This window comes from Dendrobates tinctorius, unplaced genomic scaffold, assembly GCF_039654945.1.
Source record: "Dendrobates tinctorius isolate UK_male_01 unplaced genomic scaffold, ASM3965494v1 ptg000059l, whole genome shotgun sequence".
NCBI lineage: Eukaryota > Metazoa > Chordata > Amphibia > Anura > Dendrobatidae > Dendrobates > Dendrobates tinctorius.
Genome location: NW_027361727.1, coordinates 13,885,130 through 13,902,993, shown reverse-complemented (window position 1 = coordinate 13,902,993; position 17,864 = coordinate 13,885,130). Strand labels below are relative to the sequence as shown.

Genomic DNA, 17,864 nt, shown 5'->3' with positions numbered 1-17,864 from the left:
CTCCTAGAGAGGGCGTCAGCCTTGACATTCTTTGTTCCAGGAAAAAAAGAAACCACAAAATCAAAACGTGTAAAAAACAAGGCCCACCTAGCCTGTCTAGGGTTCAAGCGCTTAGCCGACTCTAGGTAAATCAAATTCTTGTGGTCAGTGAGGACCACGACTTGATGCTTAGCTCCCTCCAACCAATGTCTCCACTCCTCAAATGCCCATTTCATGGCTAACAGTTCCCGATTCCCCACATCATAGTTACGTTCAGATGGAGAGAACTTTCGGGAAAAGAAAGCACAGGGATTCATTTTAGATGTTACAGGATCCTTTTGGGACAAAACAGCTCCTGCACCATTCTCAGAAGCATCCACCTCTACCTGGAACGGAAGTGAGACATCAGGTTGACGCAAAACCGGGGCGGAGGTGAATCTTCGCTTCAGCTCCTGAAAGGAAGAAACAGCCTCCGGAGACCAATTTAACACATCAGCACCCTTCTTAGTCAAATCAGTCAATAGCTTGGCAATACTAGAAAATTTTGCTATAAATTTCCAATAAAAATTAGCAAAACCCAAAAACTTCTGGAGGGCCTTCAAAGAAGTGGGCTGAACCCAATCGTAAATGGCCTGTACCTTGGCCGGGTCCATTTCAATAGTTGACGGGGACAAAATAAATCCCAAAAAAGAAATCCTCTGTACTCCAAAAAGGCATTTAGATCCTTTGACGTACAGGGAATTCTCCCTCAAGATCCGGAACACAGTCCGAATATGTTCCACATGAGAATCCCAATCCTTGGAGAAGATCAAAATATCATCCAGATAGATAATCAAAAATTTATCGACAAAATCTCGGAAAATATCGTTCATGAAGCACTGGAAGACAGAAGGGGCATTAGTGAGCCCAAAAGGCATCACCAGGTACTCAAAATGTCCCTCCGGAGTATTAAACGCCGTCTTCCATTCATCCCCCTGCTTAATGCGGATAAGATTATACGCCCCCCTGAGGTCAAGCTTGGTAAACCAGCAAGCACCTTTAACTCTGGAGAATAGATCAGAAATCAGGGGTAACGGATACTGATATTTAACAGTAATTTTGCTGAGAGCACGATAATAAATACAAGGTCTTAATGATCCATCCTTTTTGGCTACAAAAAAAAAAAAAACGGCACCCAAGGGTGACAAGGATGGTCTAATATGACCCTTCTCCAATGCCTCCTTAATATAGGATCGCATAGCCTTGTGCTCGGGTACAGATAAATTGAAGAGCCGACCCTTGGGAAATTTACACCCCGGGCTCAGTTCAATTGCACAGTCATAACTCCTATGAGGAGGCAGAGACGCAGACTCATTCTCACTAAATACATCATAAAAGTCCGCCAAATAATCAGGAACATCATGTGACTGAGGAGAGGTGGAAAACACCGGAGCCTCACTAAAGGCACACCGACAACCCCAACTCACCACAGACACAGATTTCCAATCCAAAACTGAATTATGAATTTGTAACAAGGGAAACCCCAGAACAATAGTATCATGCAGATTATGTAACACCAAAAACCTGCAATTTTCTTGATGGTCTGGGGCGACCCGCATTACCACCTGGGTCCAAAACTGAGGTTGATTTTTAGCCAAAGGAGTAGCATCAATCCCCCTCAAAGGGATAGGCGTCTGCAGTGGTGTCATCGGAAATCCACAACGTTTAGCAAAATCCAAGTCCATTAGGTTTAGAGCTGCTCCCGAATCCACAAAAGCCTTGGCGGAAAATGTGGACAGGGAGCAGATCAGAGTAATAGCCAGAAGAAACTTAGGTTGAACACCACCAACAGAAAACGTGTGTGCAAAGCGTTTCTCGCGTTTAGGACAGACAGAAATAATATGCGAGGCATCTCCACAGAAAAAACACAACTTATTACGCCTTCTGAACTCCTGACGCTGCTCTCTGGAAAAAACTCTATCACATTGCATAGGTTCAGACATCTGTTCAACAGGTGGCAACACCTCTCGTGCAGCTCTGCGTTCGCGCAAACGCCGATCAACCTGAATGGCTAAAGACATAGAATCGTCAAGACCAGAGGGAACAGGAAATCCCACCATAGTATCTTTTACGGCTTCTGACAACCCCTTCCGAAAGAGAGCAGCCAAGGCATTATCATTCCAGGTAGTAAGTACTGCTCACTTTCGGAATTTTTGACAGTACAATTCTGCAGAATCACGACCCTGGTTCAATGCCAGCAGGGTCTTTTCAGCCTGATCAATGGCATTAGGTTCGTCATACAACAACCCCAAGGCCTGAAAAAATGCGTTCACATTAGTCAGAATAGGATCATCTGGTTTCAAAGAAAACGCCCAATCCTGGGGATCGCCACGCAGCAAAGAGATGACAATTTTAACCTGCTGCGCGGAGCTCCCTGACGAGTTAGGCTTCAAGGCAAAAAATAATTTACAATTATTTTTGAAATTCAAAAATTTAGACCGATCCCCAAAAAATACATCAGGTGTAGGAATCTTTGGTTCAGCAGCATGTGAATGAGCAAGGTAGGTGGAAATTCCCCGCACTTCCGCAGCGAGCTGCTCCAATCAGACAATTGCTTTATCTCCATTGAGAGAAAAAAAAAAATTCCCCCTACGGCCTCAGAGATATAGAGGAAAAAATATACACACCTTTTTTTTTTGTACAATTCTTTCCTGCAATTGAGTACCCTAGGATCTGCGGTATGGCGGGTGATTCTGTTATGATTGAGTCACCGTAGGAGGCAAAAATAGAAATGCTAGCTAAGTCCAGAAAACCAGAGAAGTTGGCAGCTATCGGATTGCAGACCCCTGAACCTATCAACACAACTAGCAGTAGCCGTGGGGGGCTCCTACGATGCCCTAGGCCCCTCGATCACAGCCGGAGGACTACATAGCCTAAAGACAGAAAGGGAAATCTAAACTGCCCCAGAGCAGACCCCAAAGCAAAAGGCAGCCCCCCACATATAATGACGGTGAAGCAAGAAGAAAGACTGAGCAAAGATGGGGCCCAAGCTTGCTTAGATAGGAAAGGACAGGAAGGCTGCTGTCTGCAATCCGTGAAAAACCCTATGAAAATAAGAGCCAACAAACTGACAGTAAAAAAGGCCCTGAAGACGCTAGGCTTCAAAAAAGGCTATGTCAGCACTCAGGAATATTCTGAAGACAGAGCAACAGGCAAAAGGAGATTCAGCTCACCCCAGCAGGGAATGGCAGAATCCAGAAAAGCAAGGAAAACAAAACACTAATGCAAAAAGGCAAAGCAGAAATCTTAGCTTTAGATGAGCAGGAATCAGACTGGTTTCCTAGAAGTCCACAGAGAAATCACCCACAGGCCAGAAGGGCGTCGGCAGCCTTATATCCAGTCATTAACTCCACTCAGCCAGTCATCATCATCAGCCCCAGGTGTTTGACAATCAGGCTCACTACCTTTCTTCACCAGAAGAGGGAGTTCCTCGGGCCTCAGTAGTGAAGGGGAAAATGAACTCACAACAGGGCATAGTGTGCAGTAAAAAGCTGGAGTTTATAAAGGAGTGCACACCGTAAGGCCGGGGTCACACTGGCGAGGAATATGGACGAGTGAGAGGCATTAAAAGCACGCATTACACACGGACAAATTATTCTCTATGGGTTTGCTCCCAACAGCCGTATATTTCTCGGGCATATTCTACGGACCGTGCCAATCGCAGCATGCTACAATTCTCAGCGTACTACGCCCGTAGTACGCCAATGCAAGTCTATGGGTGCGCAAAAAATACGGATTACACACGTACCACACATGTGACTTGCGAGAAATACGCACCCGGTGTCTTTTAGAAAAGCCGGCAATTCAGTGCGCGATACAGTAAACTCACACTGACAGGTTTAATAAAGAAACGAAAGAATAGATATATACACATAGAATACACACACATATATATATATATATATATATATATATACATACATGTCATTGTGACAAACATATATATATATATATATTTATACTTCACAGAGTTCTTCATAGCAGAATAGCCGCTAATTAAATTGCCGGCTTCTATCATATCATTCCCCAACCCGACATGAAATGACACATGGTTTACATTCAGTAAAGCATTTCATTTCAAGTTTTTTTATATGTCCTTGACTAATAATTAGATGAGGGTTTGTGTGCAAAATTTGGGAGTTGTAGTTGTTATTTTAAGGGGTTAATTCGTTGTTAAAAAATGCGTGGGCTTCCCTTTTGGACCGTGAAGAAGGCGGGTTCTACCGCTGAAACGCGTAGTCCTATCTGCACTACTTTCCTGCGTTATTGCTGTTTTGAACTGCTTGGACCATTGCATTTTAATGGATTTATGAATAAAAAGAAAAATTTTTTAACAGCATCCTGGATTGCTCACGTTATCGCTGGACTTTGCTTTGCCGTTGTTCATATATATATATATATACAGAGTGTGTGTGTGTGTGTGTGTGTGTGTGTGTGTGTGTGTGTGTATATATATATATATATATATATGCATTCTATGTGTCTATATCTATTATTTCGTTTCTGTTATAAACCCTGTCATAGGGCTCCATTATATGTCCATTTTGCAAGGCGGCGAGAAAATCTCGCCATACGGATGCACACATGCGCAAAACACGCGACCACACCTTGATTACGGATGACATACAGAGCACTATTTAGGGGTCATTCATCCGTATTACGCCTGTAAACTACGGACCGTATTTTGCGTCGGTTAGTGTGACCCCCGGCCTAAGTGACGTTGCCACGGACCGGAAGTGACACATCTGTCACCTCAGCAACCGAGACGCCAGCTGGCACCCGCGTCATGTGGCAGGAGGCAGCAGAAACACGTAATCCTTATGTGACCCGATGCCTGGAGCTGCATATAGAGATTCCAAGTGTGGCATAATAGCAAAAAGTGCAATTCCGTAATTTTGTTTTTATTTACCATGTTCACTATATGGTAAAACTGACCTGGCAATATGATTCTCCAGGTCAGTACGATAACGCAGATACCAAACATGCATATTCATTTTTTATTTAAGTGGTGTCGCCATTTTCCGAGATCTGTAACATTTTAAATGTTTTGTCGATGGGGCTGTGTGATGGCTTATTCTATGCTCCCTGAGCTGACATTTTTGTTGATATCATGTTGGCGTAAATACAAGGTTTTGATCGCCTCTTGATGCATTTTATTGAAGTGCTGCGGCGGCCAAAAACGGAACTCTGACGTTTCATGTTTTTTACTCGTTACGCTGTTTACTGATCGGGTTAGTTTATTTTATATTTTGATAGGTCTTTTACGAATGCACAATACCAAATATGTATTTTTTTTTTTACTTTATTTCTTTCAGTAGTCCCATCATCTGGCGACTGTGTTCAATTGTAAAACAGAAAAAAAAATTCATACTCACCAAACACCTAATCTCCATCACCCGCGTCTCTTGCAACAAAAATAAACCAACATATACTCCCTGTCCGCCGTAGTCCAGGTAATCCAGATTTTCCCACGACGATATCACGGCTTCTGGTGATACACTGACAGGAGGTGATCCATCCCGTAGTGTATCACTGCATTGCTGTGAGATTTCACTGAAGCACATCAGCTGGTCAGCTCCGATTTTCACTTGCGGCACCACTACGTGAGAAAACGCTCATGCAATGGTGCTGTAAGTGAGAGCATGAACTCCGGTGAACTCTCAGTGATACACTGCAGGAGCGATTACCTCCTGTCAGTGTATCACCCAAGGCCAGGTAGAGCAGTCACATCTCCCGATCTATAAGATGCGCCATTTCTGGGGCGGCTGAGAGATGATGTTTTTAGTCTGAGGGGGTGCCAATATCCATGGCCCCTTCCCAGGCTATTAATATCAGCCCGCAGCTGTCTGCCTAGCCTTTGCTTGTTCGATTTTATAGAGGGAACCCATGTCAAATTATTTTCTGAGATTCCCCTGTAAACTAGCCAGTAAAGGCTAAGCAAACATCTGTGAGCTGATATGAATAGCCTGGGAACCTTTATGGCTATTGGCTCCTTCCAAAATATTAACATTAGTCCTCAGCCATCGGCTTTCCCTCTGCTGGTTAAGCAAATTACACGGGGAGCTCATGCAATTTTTTTTTCAGAAATTTTTTGAAAAATAAACATATTGCATTTCACGCAGATTTCGTGTGTCTTTTATTTAACTCTTTATGTACCATTTTATTAATGAGGGTATCTGACTGACACCTGTTCAGTACTAAACCTCGGGCTTGGAATTACACACATACTGTATATGTATTCTATGTGTATATATCTATTCTATTCTAACCTGTCAGTGTGATTTTACTGTAGCCGCATATGAATTGCCGGCTTTTCAAATGTGATCGGTGTGTAAAAATTGGACTGCACTCGCATGGACCGAGTGCTGTGTGATTTTTTTTTTTTTTTTTTTTTTTCTTGTCGCACTCTGACTTCTATTGTGGGATGCGATCCAATTTCCGATTACAATCGCAGCATGCTGCAATTTTTTTCCAATCGGATCGTGATCCGATTCGAGCTGGAAAAAAAGCACAGATGAAGACACAATCGTAGAATAACATTGGTCCGAATTCAATCCGATTGTTTTTATCGGATTGCATTCATCCGATTTCATCGCAAGTGGGAATGAGCCCTTATGGTCTTGTGACAAGTTTTTCTTCCTGCTTCTTTCAGTTTTTCACTGAACATTCATAGATTTAGGAGTGTGCAAATTGCTTATGTGCTTGGAGGTGTGGAACGGCGCCAAACTGAATTCTTGTCCTATGTGTTGGAAAACCTATATACACCTTTGCTGTAGCTATACATATTATTGAATCCTGATGATGAGTATGTAAAAGGTACATCAAATATAAAAAATGGCCACACGTATTAGACTATTTACTAAGTAGGAGTCTTATGTGTAAGATGCTGGCTGTTAATACTGTGATTTTTCTCAATTGTATCAGAACACAACAGTTTCACGTCATAGCTTCGGGGTTTGTGGGAGGGAAGTTTGTGCATTTATCTCTCACTGCTTACTAGCTTTCTCCCACACAAAGACAATGAATGCTGTAAGTTTTGTATTCTGAAGAGGACGGGAATACAGGGCAATGGGATGAAGACATCACGCTTTCCTAAGTGTGCCCGTTGCAGAAATCATGGGTATTCATCCCCGTTGAAAGGTCACAAACGTTTTTGTATTTGGCGGGAATGCCAGTGCAAAAAATGCAGCCTTACTGCAGAAAGACAGCGTATTATGGCTGCCCAGGTAAATAGAGATTTATTTATTAATTTATTTATCATGTAAGGTGAACTGGGTGAACATTGTATCTTTTTACCTAGCAGCATATGTATGATGGGCGCTTAGTGCTTCCATCTGGGCTCTATTTAAGTGTACATATACTGTGCTTTTGATTTGTTATTACCCTGTCATCCTATCGACGTATTGATCAGTTGTATATTTTCATTTGTACTGTATTCATGTGTCTGGGGAGCCTTATAGGGTTATATTTTTAACCCCATGGGTCTATTGTAATTGTCAGCCAGTGACATTTTTATGTTTTTATATTTTGTTTTGGTCTGTCTGAAGTGCAATATAATAAAATTTAGACTAATTATTGTGATTTACTGTGGTGATCCTAGTTTTTTGGTCAGTAGCTTTCTCTCTCTCTTACTACAATAGAAGAACTTGGTACTCAAGAAGTTGCCGTGAATGAAAACAAGTTTAGTTGGCAATCCTTATAGTTAGCGTTTCGGTTCTACATATGGACCTTCATCAGAAATGTACAAAATACATAAGAGGATAATAGTAAGTGATAACTGTATATGCAAAATGTATATCATACAGTGGGGAAAAAAAGTATTTAGTCAGTCAGAAATAGTGCAAGTTCCACCACTTAAAAAGATGAGAGGCGTCTGTAATTTACATCATAGGTAGACCTCAACTATGGGAGACAAACTGAGAAAAAAAAATCCAGAAAATCACATTGTCTGTTTTTTTTTTTTCATTTTATTTGCATATTATGGTGGAAAATAAGTATTTGGTCAGAAACAAAATTTCATCTCAATACTTTGTGATTAGAGTTGAGCATTCCGATACCGCAAGTATCAGAATTCCGATACCGACATCCGATATTTTTTCAATATCGGGCATCGGAATCGGAAGTTCAAAGTTGATTGACAGCCAAAATGACATCATCATGATGCGCGGTGTGTGCGCATCATGATGCGCCGTCATTTCGGGCCTTCCGGGGGTGTCTGCCGGCCTGCCGGGGGGCTGTGTGGACTGCCCGGGGTCTGTACCAGCCTGCCGGGGGGCTGTGCCGGCCTGCCGGGGGGCTGTGCACCCTGTGGGGGTCTGTACCGGCCTGCCGGGGGGCTGTGCCGGCCTGCCGGGGGGCTGTGCCGGCCTGCCGGGGGGCTGTGCTGATGTCCGGGGCTCTGTGCAGGCATCGTCCGATGGGACTACAAGTCCCATCGGGCGATGCCTGCTACCATGACAGTGATTGACACATTAGCCAATGATGGGACAGTAGTAGTCCCATCATCCGGCTAATGTGTTAAATGTTAAAAAAAAAAAATACTACATACATACTACATGCATGCTACATACATACCACATATATACTACATGCATGCTACATACATACTACATGCTACATACATACTACATACATACTACATGCATGCTACATACATACTACATGCTACATACATACTACATGCATGCTACATACATACTACATGCTACATACATACTACATATATACTACATGCTACATACATACTACATGCTACATGCATGCCACATACATACTACATGCTACATGCATGCCACATACATACTACATGCATGCTACATACATACTACATGCTACATGCATGCCACATACATACTACATGCTACATGCATGCCACATACATACTACATGCTACATACACAGCGTCGGACTGGAACACCTTGGGCCCACCAGAGAAAATCATTCTTGGGGCCCACTATGTAGCTGCATAGAGTTAAATACCAGACCACCAATTGTGCGGTAAAACACGCTAATATCCGGGTATAATATAAGGTTGTACATGTCTTAATTATGTAGCAGGAGTTGGGGTAGCCCCCTCATAGAATATAAAGCAGCCCCCTCACATAGTATAATGCAGCCATCTCATAGAATATAATAATGCACCCCGTCATAGGGTATAATGCACCCCCTCATAGGGTATAATGCACCCCCTCATAGGGTATAATGCACCCCCTCATAGGGTATAATGCTGCCCCCCTCATAGGGTATAATGCTGCCCCCCTCATAGGGTATAATACTGCCCCCCTCATAGGGAATAATGCACCCCCTCATAGGGAATAATGGATATAGAGATAGATATAGAGATAATAGCTAGATATAGAGATATGTATAGAGATAGATAGATATAGAGTTAGAAAGATAGAGAGATATAGAGATAGATGGATAGATAGATATAGATAATAGAGATAATAGATAGATATAATAGATAGATATAGAGATAGATATAGAGATAGATGGATAGATCAATAGATAGATAGATAAAGAGAGAGAGATAGAGATAGATAGATAATGAGATATAGAGATAGATATAGAGATATAGTGTTAGATAGAAAGATAGATATAGAGATAGATAGATATGGATATAGAGATAACAGATAGATATAGAGAGAGATAGATATAGAGAGAGATGGATAGATAGATAGATAGATAGATATAGAGATAATATATAGATAGATATAGAGATAATATATAGATAGCTATAGAGAGAGAGATATAGAGATAGATATAGAGAGAAACAGATATAGATATAGAGATAGATATAGAGATAGATAGGTAGATAGATAGATATAGAGATAATAGATAGATATAGAGATAGATAGATAGAGATAGAGAGATAGATATAGAGAGAGATAGATACAGAGATCGATAAATAGATAGAGAGATAGATATAGATAATAGATAGAGATAGATAGATAAAGATAGATAATAAATATAGAGATAACAGATAGATATAGAGAGAGTAAGATAGAAAGATATAGAGATAGGTAGATATAGATAATAGAGATAGCTAGATAGATAGACATAATAGATATAGATATAGATAGATATAGACATAGATAGATATAGAGATAGATGTAATGATAGAAAGATAGATATAGAGATAGATATAGATAATAGATAGAGATAAATAGAGATAGATAGATATAGAGATAGCAAGATAGATATACAGAGAGATAGATATAGAGATAGATAGATAGATATAGAGAGATATAGAGAGAAATAGATATAGATATAGAGATAATAGATATATATAGATATAGAGAGAGATATACAGAGAAAAGATATAGAGATAAATAGATAGAGAAAGATAGATATATAGATATAGAGATAGAGCGATAGATAGATATACAGAGAGATAGATATAGAGATAGAGATATATAGATAGATAGCTATAGAGAGAGATATAGAGATAGATATAGAGAGAAATAGATATAGATAGAGATAGATATATAGATATAGATATAAAGATAGATAGAGAGATAGATAGCAAGAGAGATAGAGATAGATAGATAGATAGATAGATAGATAGATAGATAGATAGATAGATACAGAGAAAAGATATTGAGATAGATAACGGATAGATAAATAGATAGATAGGTATAGAGATAGATAGAGATATATATAGATAAAGATAGATAGATAATAAATATAGAGATAGATGTAGAGATAGAAAGATAGATATAAAGATAGAGCGATAGATAGAGATAGATATAGAAATAGATAGATATAGATAATAGAGATAGATATAGAGATAGATAGATAATAGATAGAGATAGATAGATAGATAGATAGATATAAGAGATAGAGAGAGAGACAGATAGAGAGAGCGAGAGATATAAAAAACAAAACAAAACACAATACTCACCTCTCCTCCTCGCTCCCACGCTGATCCCGGCTTCAGTGTCAGGAGCTGCCCCCTCTGCCAGACACACAGCGGGTGCGCGATGTAGTGACGTCATCGCGCACTGGCTGTGAGCCAGGAGCAGAGAGGAATGAGGGCGGCGCCGGCCCTGATTTACAGCTGCAGTCTTCAGAGCGGCTTACTGGGCTGGGGGCGGGGCCTCTGGGGGTGGAGACCTGAAATGATATTCACTGCTTCGCAGTGAATATTCATTTCTCTTTAGCAGCGGGGACAGGGGCTCCTGCCTCCTGACACCCGCTGCTGCTCCGCTGGCAGGGGCCCCCATAGCAGCTGCATGGTGTGCGACACACCACTGGCTGGGGGCCCCTGCAGTTGCCAGGGCCCACCAGATGCCAGGGCCCACCGGAGAATCCACCGGTTCTCCGGTGGGCCAGTTTGACGCTGTACATACATACCACATATATACTACATGCATGCTACATACATACTACATGTTACATACATACCACATACATACTACATGCATGCTACATACATACTACATGCTACATACATACCACATGTTACATACATACTACATACATACTACATGCATGCTACATACATACTACATGCTACATACATACTACATACATACTACATGCTACATACATACTACATATATACTACATGCATGCTACATACATACTACATGTTACATACATACTACATACATACTACATGCATGCTACATACATACTACATGCTACATACATACTACATACATACTACATGCTACATACATACTACATGCTACATACATACTACATTTATACTACATGCATGCTACATACATACTACATGCTACATACATACTACATACATACTACATGCTACATACATACTACATATATACTACATGCATGCTACATACATACTACATGCTACATACATACTACATACATACTACATGCTACATACATACTACATTTATACTACATGCATGCTACATACATACTACATTTATACTACATGCATACTACATGCATGCTACATACATACTACATGCTACATACATACTACATTTATACTACATGCATGCTACATACATACTACATGCTACATACATACTACATACATACTACATGCATGCTACATACATACTACATGCTACATACATACCACATGCTACATACATACTACATATATACTACATGCATGCTACATACATACTACATGCTGCATACTACATGCATGCTACATACATACTACATGCTACATACATACTACATACATACTACATGCATGCTACATACATACTACATGCTACATACATACTACATGCTACATACATACTACATTTATACTACATGCATGCTACATACATACTACATGCTACATACATACTACATACATACTACATGCATGCTACATACATACTACATGCTACATACATACCACATATATACTACATACATACTACATGCTACATACATACTACATACATACTACATGCATGCTACATACATACTACATGCTACATACATACCACATGCTACATACATACTACATATATACTACATGCATGCTACATACATACTACATGCTGCATACTACATGCATGCTACATACATACTACATGCTACATACATACTACATACATACTACATGCATGCTACATACATACTACATGCTACATACATACTACATGCTACATACATACTACATTTATACTACATGCATGCTACATACATACTACATGCTACATACATACTACATACATACTACATGCATGCTACATACATACTACATGCTACATACATACCACATATATACTACATACATACTACATGCTACATACATACTACATACATACTACATGCATGCTACATACATACTACATGCTACATACATACCACATGCTACATACAAACTACATATATACTACATGCATGCTACATACATACTACATGCTGCATACTACATGCATGCTACATACATACTACATGCTACATACATACTACATACATACTACATGCATGCTACATACATACTACATGCTACATACATACTACATTTATACTACATGCATGCTACATACATACTACATGCATACTACATGCTACATACATACCACATATATACTACATACATACTACATGCTACATACATACTACATATATACTACATGCATGCTACATACATACTACATGCTGCATACTACATGCATGCTACATACATACTACATGCTACATACATACTACATACATACTACATGCATGCTACATACATACTACATGCTACATACATACTACATTTATACTACATGCATGCTACATACATACTACATGCATACTACATGCTACATACATACTACATACATACTACATGCATACTACATGCATGCCACATACATACTACATGCTACATACATACTACATACATACTACATGCATGCTACATACATACTACATGCTACATACATACTACATGCTACATACATACTACATTTATACTGATGATTCTGTCACACTAAGGTGCGACCCGTCTTAATTGTCTGTGGCCGAATTGTAGCTTTGGCACAAGGTATACGTATACTCGAGGAAAGAATACACAAGACAAGAGGGTATCGTGTCAGTATGATTCTTCTCCCATCTTTTAATCCAAGGTGTACAGTTTTTATAACAGAAATCATTGTGTTACATCATGGGTGCATTTCCAAATTACTGTTTACCACAAATAGTAAATTAGTATTGATCTCGTGGGATCTCATATGTTCCCATATCGCTACATAATCATTATGTACATAATTATTGTCTTCTAGCCCGATCCACCCTAGTCCACCCAGTCCACCCAGTATTGCATGAAGCCTAGGTGGGTTATACAATACAGAAAACAATTCTCAGAAAATCTGAAGTATCTTAAAGCAACATGATCCCAATATCCAGCAAAGCGTCCATATAGTGATACAGTTTTGATTCTTGTATATATTCAGGTGCCATATATTCTTCCCTTAACAGTCCCTCCTTTGGAGATATGCAAAATCAAAACCCTATCCTCGTCGAACCTATCGATCTGTCCTCCCGGCCTACCTATCTCAACAATGCTGGAACCTAACTAACTAATCTTCACCGTATATACGAGACGACCCATCTCTAGTAGATGGACCCCCTCCTAACGGACTTTGCACAGGAGGAAGTCAGATCCTGGACTTTCCCTCATTGGCTTGCTTCAGACAGGCATATTCCGGAGGTGGTGATTGCATGTTTTCATACAGGGAATCTTCAAAATCGGCATGCATGGTCATCACTGTGGTTTCCATAGTTTTCATCATCATTTTCTTAAGACATGGAGCTAAGCAGCATAGAATTAAGGCAACAATAATTAGAACACATAATATGGTTATTCCAAACTTTGTAAGTGCTTTTTGCCAGCCATTCCACCACCCAAACCAGGTATCCCATTTGTCATCGGTTCCAGAGTTTCGAGCTAACTCTTCTGATAGGTCAGTAAGGCCTTTAAGTGCTCTGGATATACTTCCAGAGGGGGCGGTATTGTTCGGTATATAGGTGCAGCAACTGGAACCTATCATTTTGCAGACTCCGCCTTTTTCTGCTAGGATCATGTCTAAGGCCATCCTGTTCTGGAAGGCCATGATGGATGTGGGGCCTAATTGCTCACTGAGTCCCCGTATAGCATCTCTAGTAAAATTAACAAACCTCTGCTGATTATAGTATAAGTAATTTATCCATTTTACATTCTTATTTACCCCAATTATGGGAATAATTGACTCAAAACCAGCTGCTATCTCATTTCTGGCTTTAAACTCATTAGGTACCCCTTGTGGAAGCCCAATAGAATCTATGTAAATATGGGGGTCAAAGGAACCTTGAAGTTCCTTCTTTCCTTGGAGTTCCCTTTTTACCCTTTTTGGCAAACGTTTTTCTTGGAGTACTTGATCCCAGCCGGGTAAATCAAATATATGGAAAGGCATAAGGGCTTTTACTATGGCACACTGTCCTTTCCATGGAACAGTGAGTCTTGGCCTGATCTTCATGTCCCCACATAACCAATATACATCAGGCAATTGGTAAATTTGGCCTATTAACAAAGAGTCGTTATATAGGTTACCTTCCTGTACCTGAATGACTTGATTATTACAGTAACCAGATGGTAGATTGTTCACTTGTCTACCGGGGGCATCTCGTTGGAAGCAGGTGTAATTACCTGGGTAGGGGGTGATCCCATGACCAGTTGGTTCGGTATTTTGGTGAGGTGGGTATAGATGGGCTATGGATTGGCATTTTTGTGAATCACCTGGTTGATTATCCATGTATAGAAATAGGGTACACAGGAATCCCTTCTCATCTTCCCAGGGGTTAGTTGGGAAAGGTACGGTGCCTAAATGGGGTCTGGCGGTGGTGCAAGCTATGCATGAGGAGCGGTTTGCACTAGTGGTGGTATATCTCACCCATTCGAGCCAGATGTTGGAATCAGAAAACCCTGTTTCTATGGCAAGTTCTTCCTCATATGTCAAATCTACTAGGAACTTAGCTCCTGGTACTGATTCATCTATCTCTTCAATTGGTGGTCTAGATTCAAGGTTTCTTAATTGGAATTTACCCATGTTGTCACCTTTTCCGGCTCTACCAGCTTTTGTACTTGAGCCTAGTACGTACAACCCTTGGTCATTTTCTGAGGGGTTGTCAATAGTAAGGTAGAGAACTATGCATCCCTCCCTGGGGCAGTGGGTGGCAGGGATGGGTAAGCCTGGAAAGGCTCTCTGGCCTTTGAAAGGGGCTTTAGTTAGAGTCATGCGGGATAATAGGCTGGCTCCCCATTTGTCCCTTCGCTCTAAGGCTGGGAGTGGTCGATAACCCCAATCATGTTCACCGGTGTTCCATCCAACAAGAGCCCAATCCTCACAGTTTGACCCTTCCCCCCTTTCAGCTGTGGTGACACAGATGAATTGGGTACCTAACCAAATATCAAACTGTCCCATGGGGCCTGGGCAGTCTACTATAAGACAATAGTCAAATTGATATGTTACCCTGGGGGTGGAAACATTATACCAGAAAGTCATCATGCCCTCCTCATGAGTGATTGTCCCCAGGAGGTTGGCTACAGGGTGAATTAAGGAAAGGATAAGTATTAGGCAGATGAAGGGTGGTGGTCGCCACTGGCTTCTGGATCTGGGACCTTCTTGCAGTGTGAAGCGTGGATCCATGTGGGCTTGCCCTCGAGCTTGACAGCTGTGGTAGTAGTCAGCAGGACTTGGTATGGGCCGTCATATCTGGGTTCCAGGGTACGTCTGTTGAACCTCTTAGTGAGGACCCAATCACCAGGCTGGATCGTATGGGTTCCTTCTAGGTCCTGTGGATCTGGGATGGATGAAAAAACTCGAGAATGTATTTTAGTTAAGTGCTTAGTTAGTTCAATTACAAACTTAGTCAAAGTGTCATACTGCAGAGACAACTGTTGTGGGAAATACAGTCCTAGCCTTGGAGCACTACCAAACAAGATCTCATATGGACTAAGCTTGGTGGGACCAGCAGGTGTATGTCTGATGCTGAACAGTGCGAGGGGAAGACTCTCATGCCATGGTCTTCCTGTCTCCTGTGCAGCTTTTAGCATCTTACACTTTAATGTACCATTCAACCTCTCAACCTTGCCACTGCTTTGTGGGTGATATGGAGTGTGTAGGGCCAACTCGGTCCCGAGGGCCTCCCATATCTCTTTTGTGAGATTGGCTGTGAATGCGGGTCCTTGATCACTTTCTATAGTATCTGGGAGCCCATACCTGCACACTATTTCTGAGAGAAGTTTTTTAGCAGTGGTTTTTGCTGACTGGTTCTTGACAGGGAAGGCTTCTGGCCACCCTGAAAATATGTCTATTGCTACTAAGGCATACTCAAAACCCCCTGAGTGTGGCATTTGTATGTGATCTATCTGTATGCGCTGGAAAGGGTACAGGGGTCTGGGTGTACATTTCTGAGGTGTTTTTTCGGTTTTTCCTGGATTGCATCGGGTACAGACAAGACACCCTTTTGTAATGTTGGCGGCTACTGTTGAAAAGCCTGGTGCGTGGTAATACTGGCGGACAAGGTTGTGCATCTTGACCTTGGACTGGTGAGTTGTACCATGAGCCCATTTGGCCACCATAGGATAGAGGACTCTTGGTAGGCAGGGCTTTCCTTTGTACATCATCAGATGTACATCACCAGCCTTTCTAGAAAACACCGGCGATTGTCTAAACGCTGTGTCTAATATCATGTCCTCACTATATCTGAAACTGAACCTGTCAAAGACTGAACTCCTGGTGTTTCCTCCCTCTACTAATGTACCTATACCCGACATTGCCATTTCTGTGTGTGGTTCCACTATTACTCCCCAGCAACAGGCCCGCTGTCTTGGGGTCATACTTGATTCCAAGCTTTCCTTTGCCCCCCACATTCGATCACTGGCTCGCTCTTGTCATCTGCACCTCAAAAACATTTCTAGAATTCGACCTTTTCTTACCTTTGACTCTGCAAAAACTCTTACTGTTTCTCTTATTCATTCTCGTCTCGACTATTGTAACTCTCTTCTAATCGGTCTCCCTCTTACCAAACTCTCCCCTCTCCAATCTGTCTTGAATGCTGCAGCCAGGATCATATTCCTCACCAATCGTTACACCGATGCCTCTACCTTGTGCCAGTCATTACACTGGCTACCCATCCACTCCAGAATTCAGTATAAACTTATTACCCTCACTCACAAAGCCCTCCATGGCTCAGCACCACCCTACATCTCCTCCCTTGTTTCAGTATACCACCCTACCCGCGCCCTCCGTTCTGCTGATGACCTGAGGTTAGCATCCTCAATAGTCAGAACCTCCCACTCCCGTCTCCAAGACTTTACACGTGCCGCGCCAATTCTTTGGAATGCACTTCTCAGGTCAATACGATTAGTCCCCAATCCCCACAAT

At 41.3% G+C, this 17,864-nt stretch overlaps 1 protein-coding gene across 1 annotated transcript in view; it reads left to right on the top strand.

Moving 5' to 3' along the window:
• Nucleotides 1-6,931: 6,931 nt before the first annotated feature.
• The window catches only part of LOC141092253 (doublesex- and mab-3-related transcription factor 1-like), a 108,941-nt gene continuing 98,008 nt past the window's right edge, over nucleotides 6,932-17,864 (top strand). Inside the window, exon 1 of the mRNA XM_073578249.1 lies at nucleotides 6,932-7,244. Within this exon, the coding sequence (XP_073434350.1) occupies nucleotides 7,092-7,244 (153 nt within the window). The 5' untranslated portion in view covers nucleotides 6,932-7,091. The remainder of the gene's footprint in view (nucleotides 7,245-17,864) is intronic.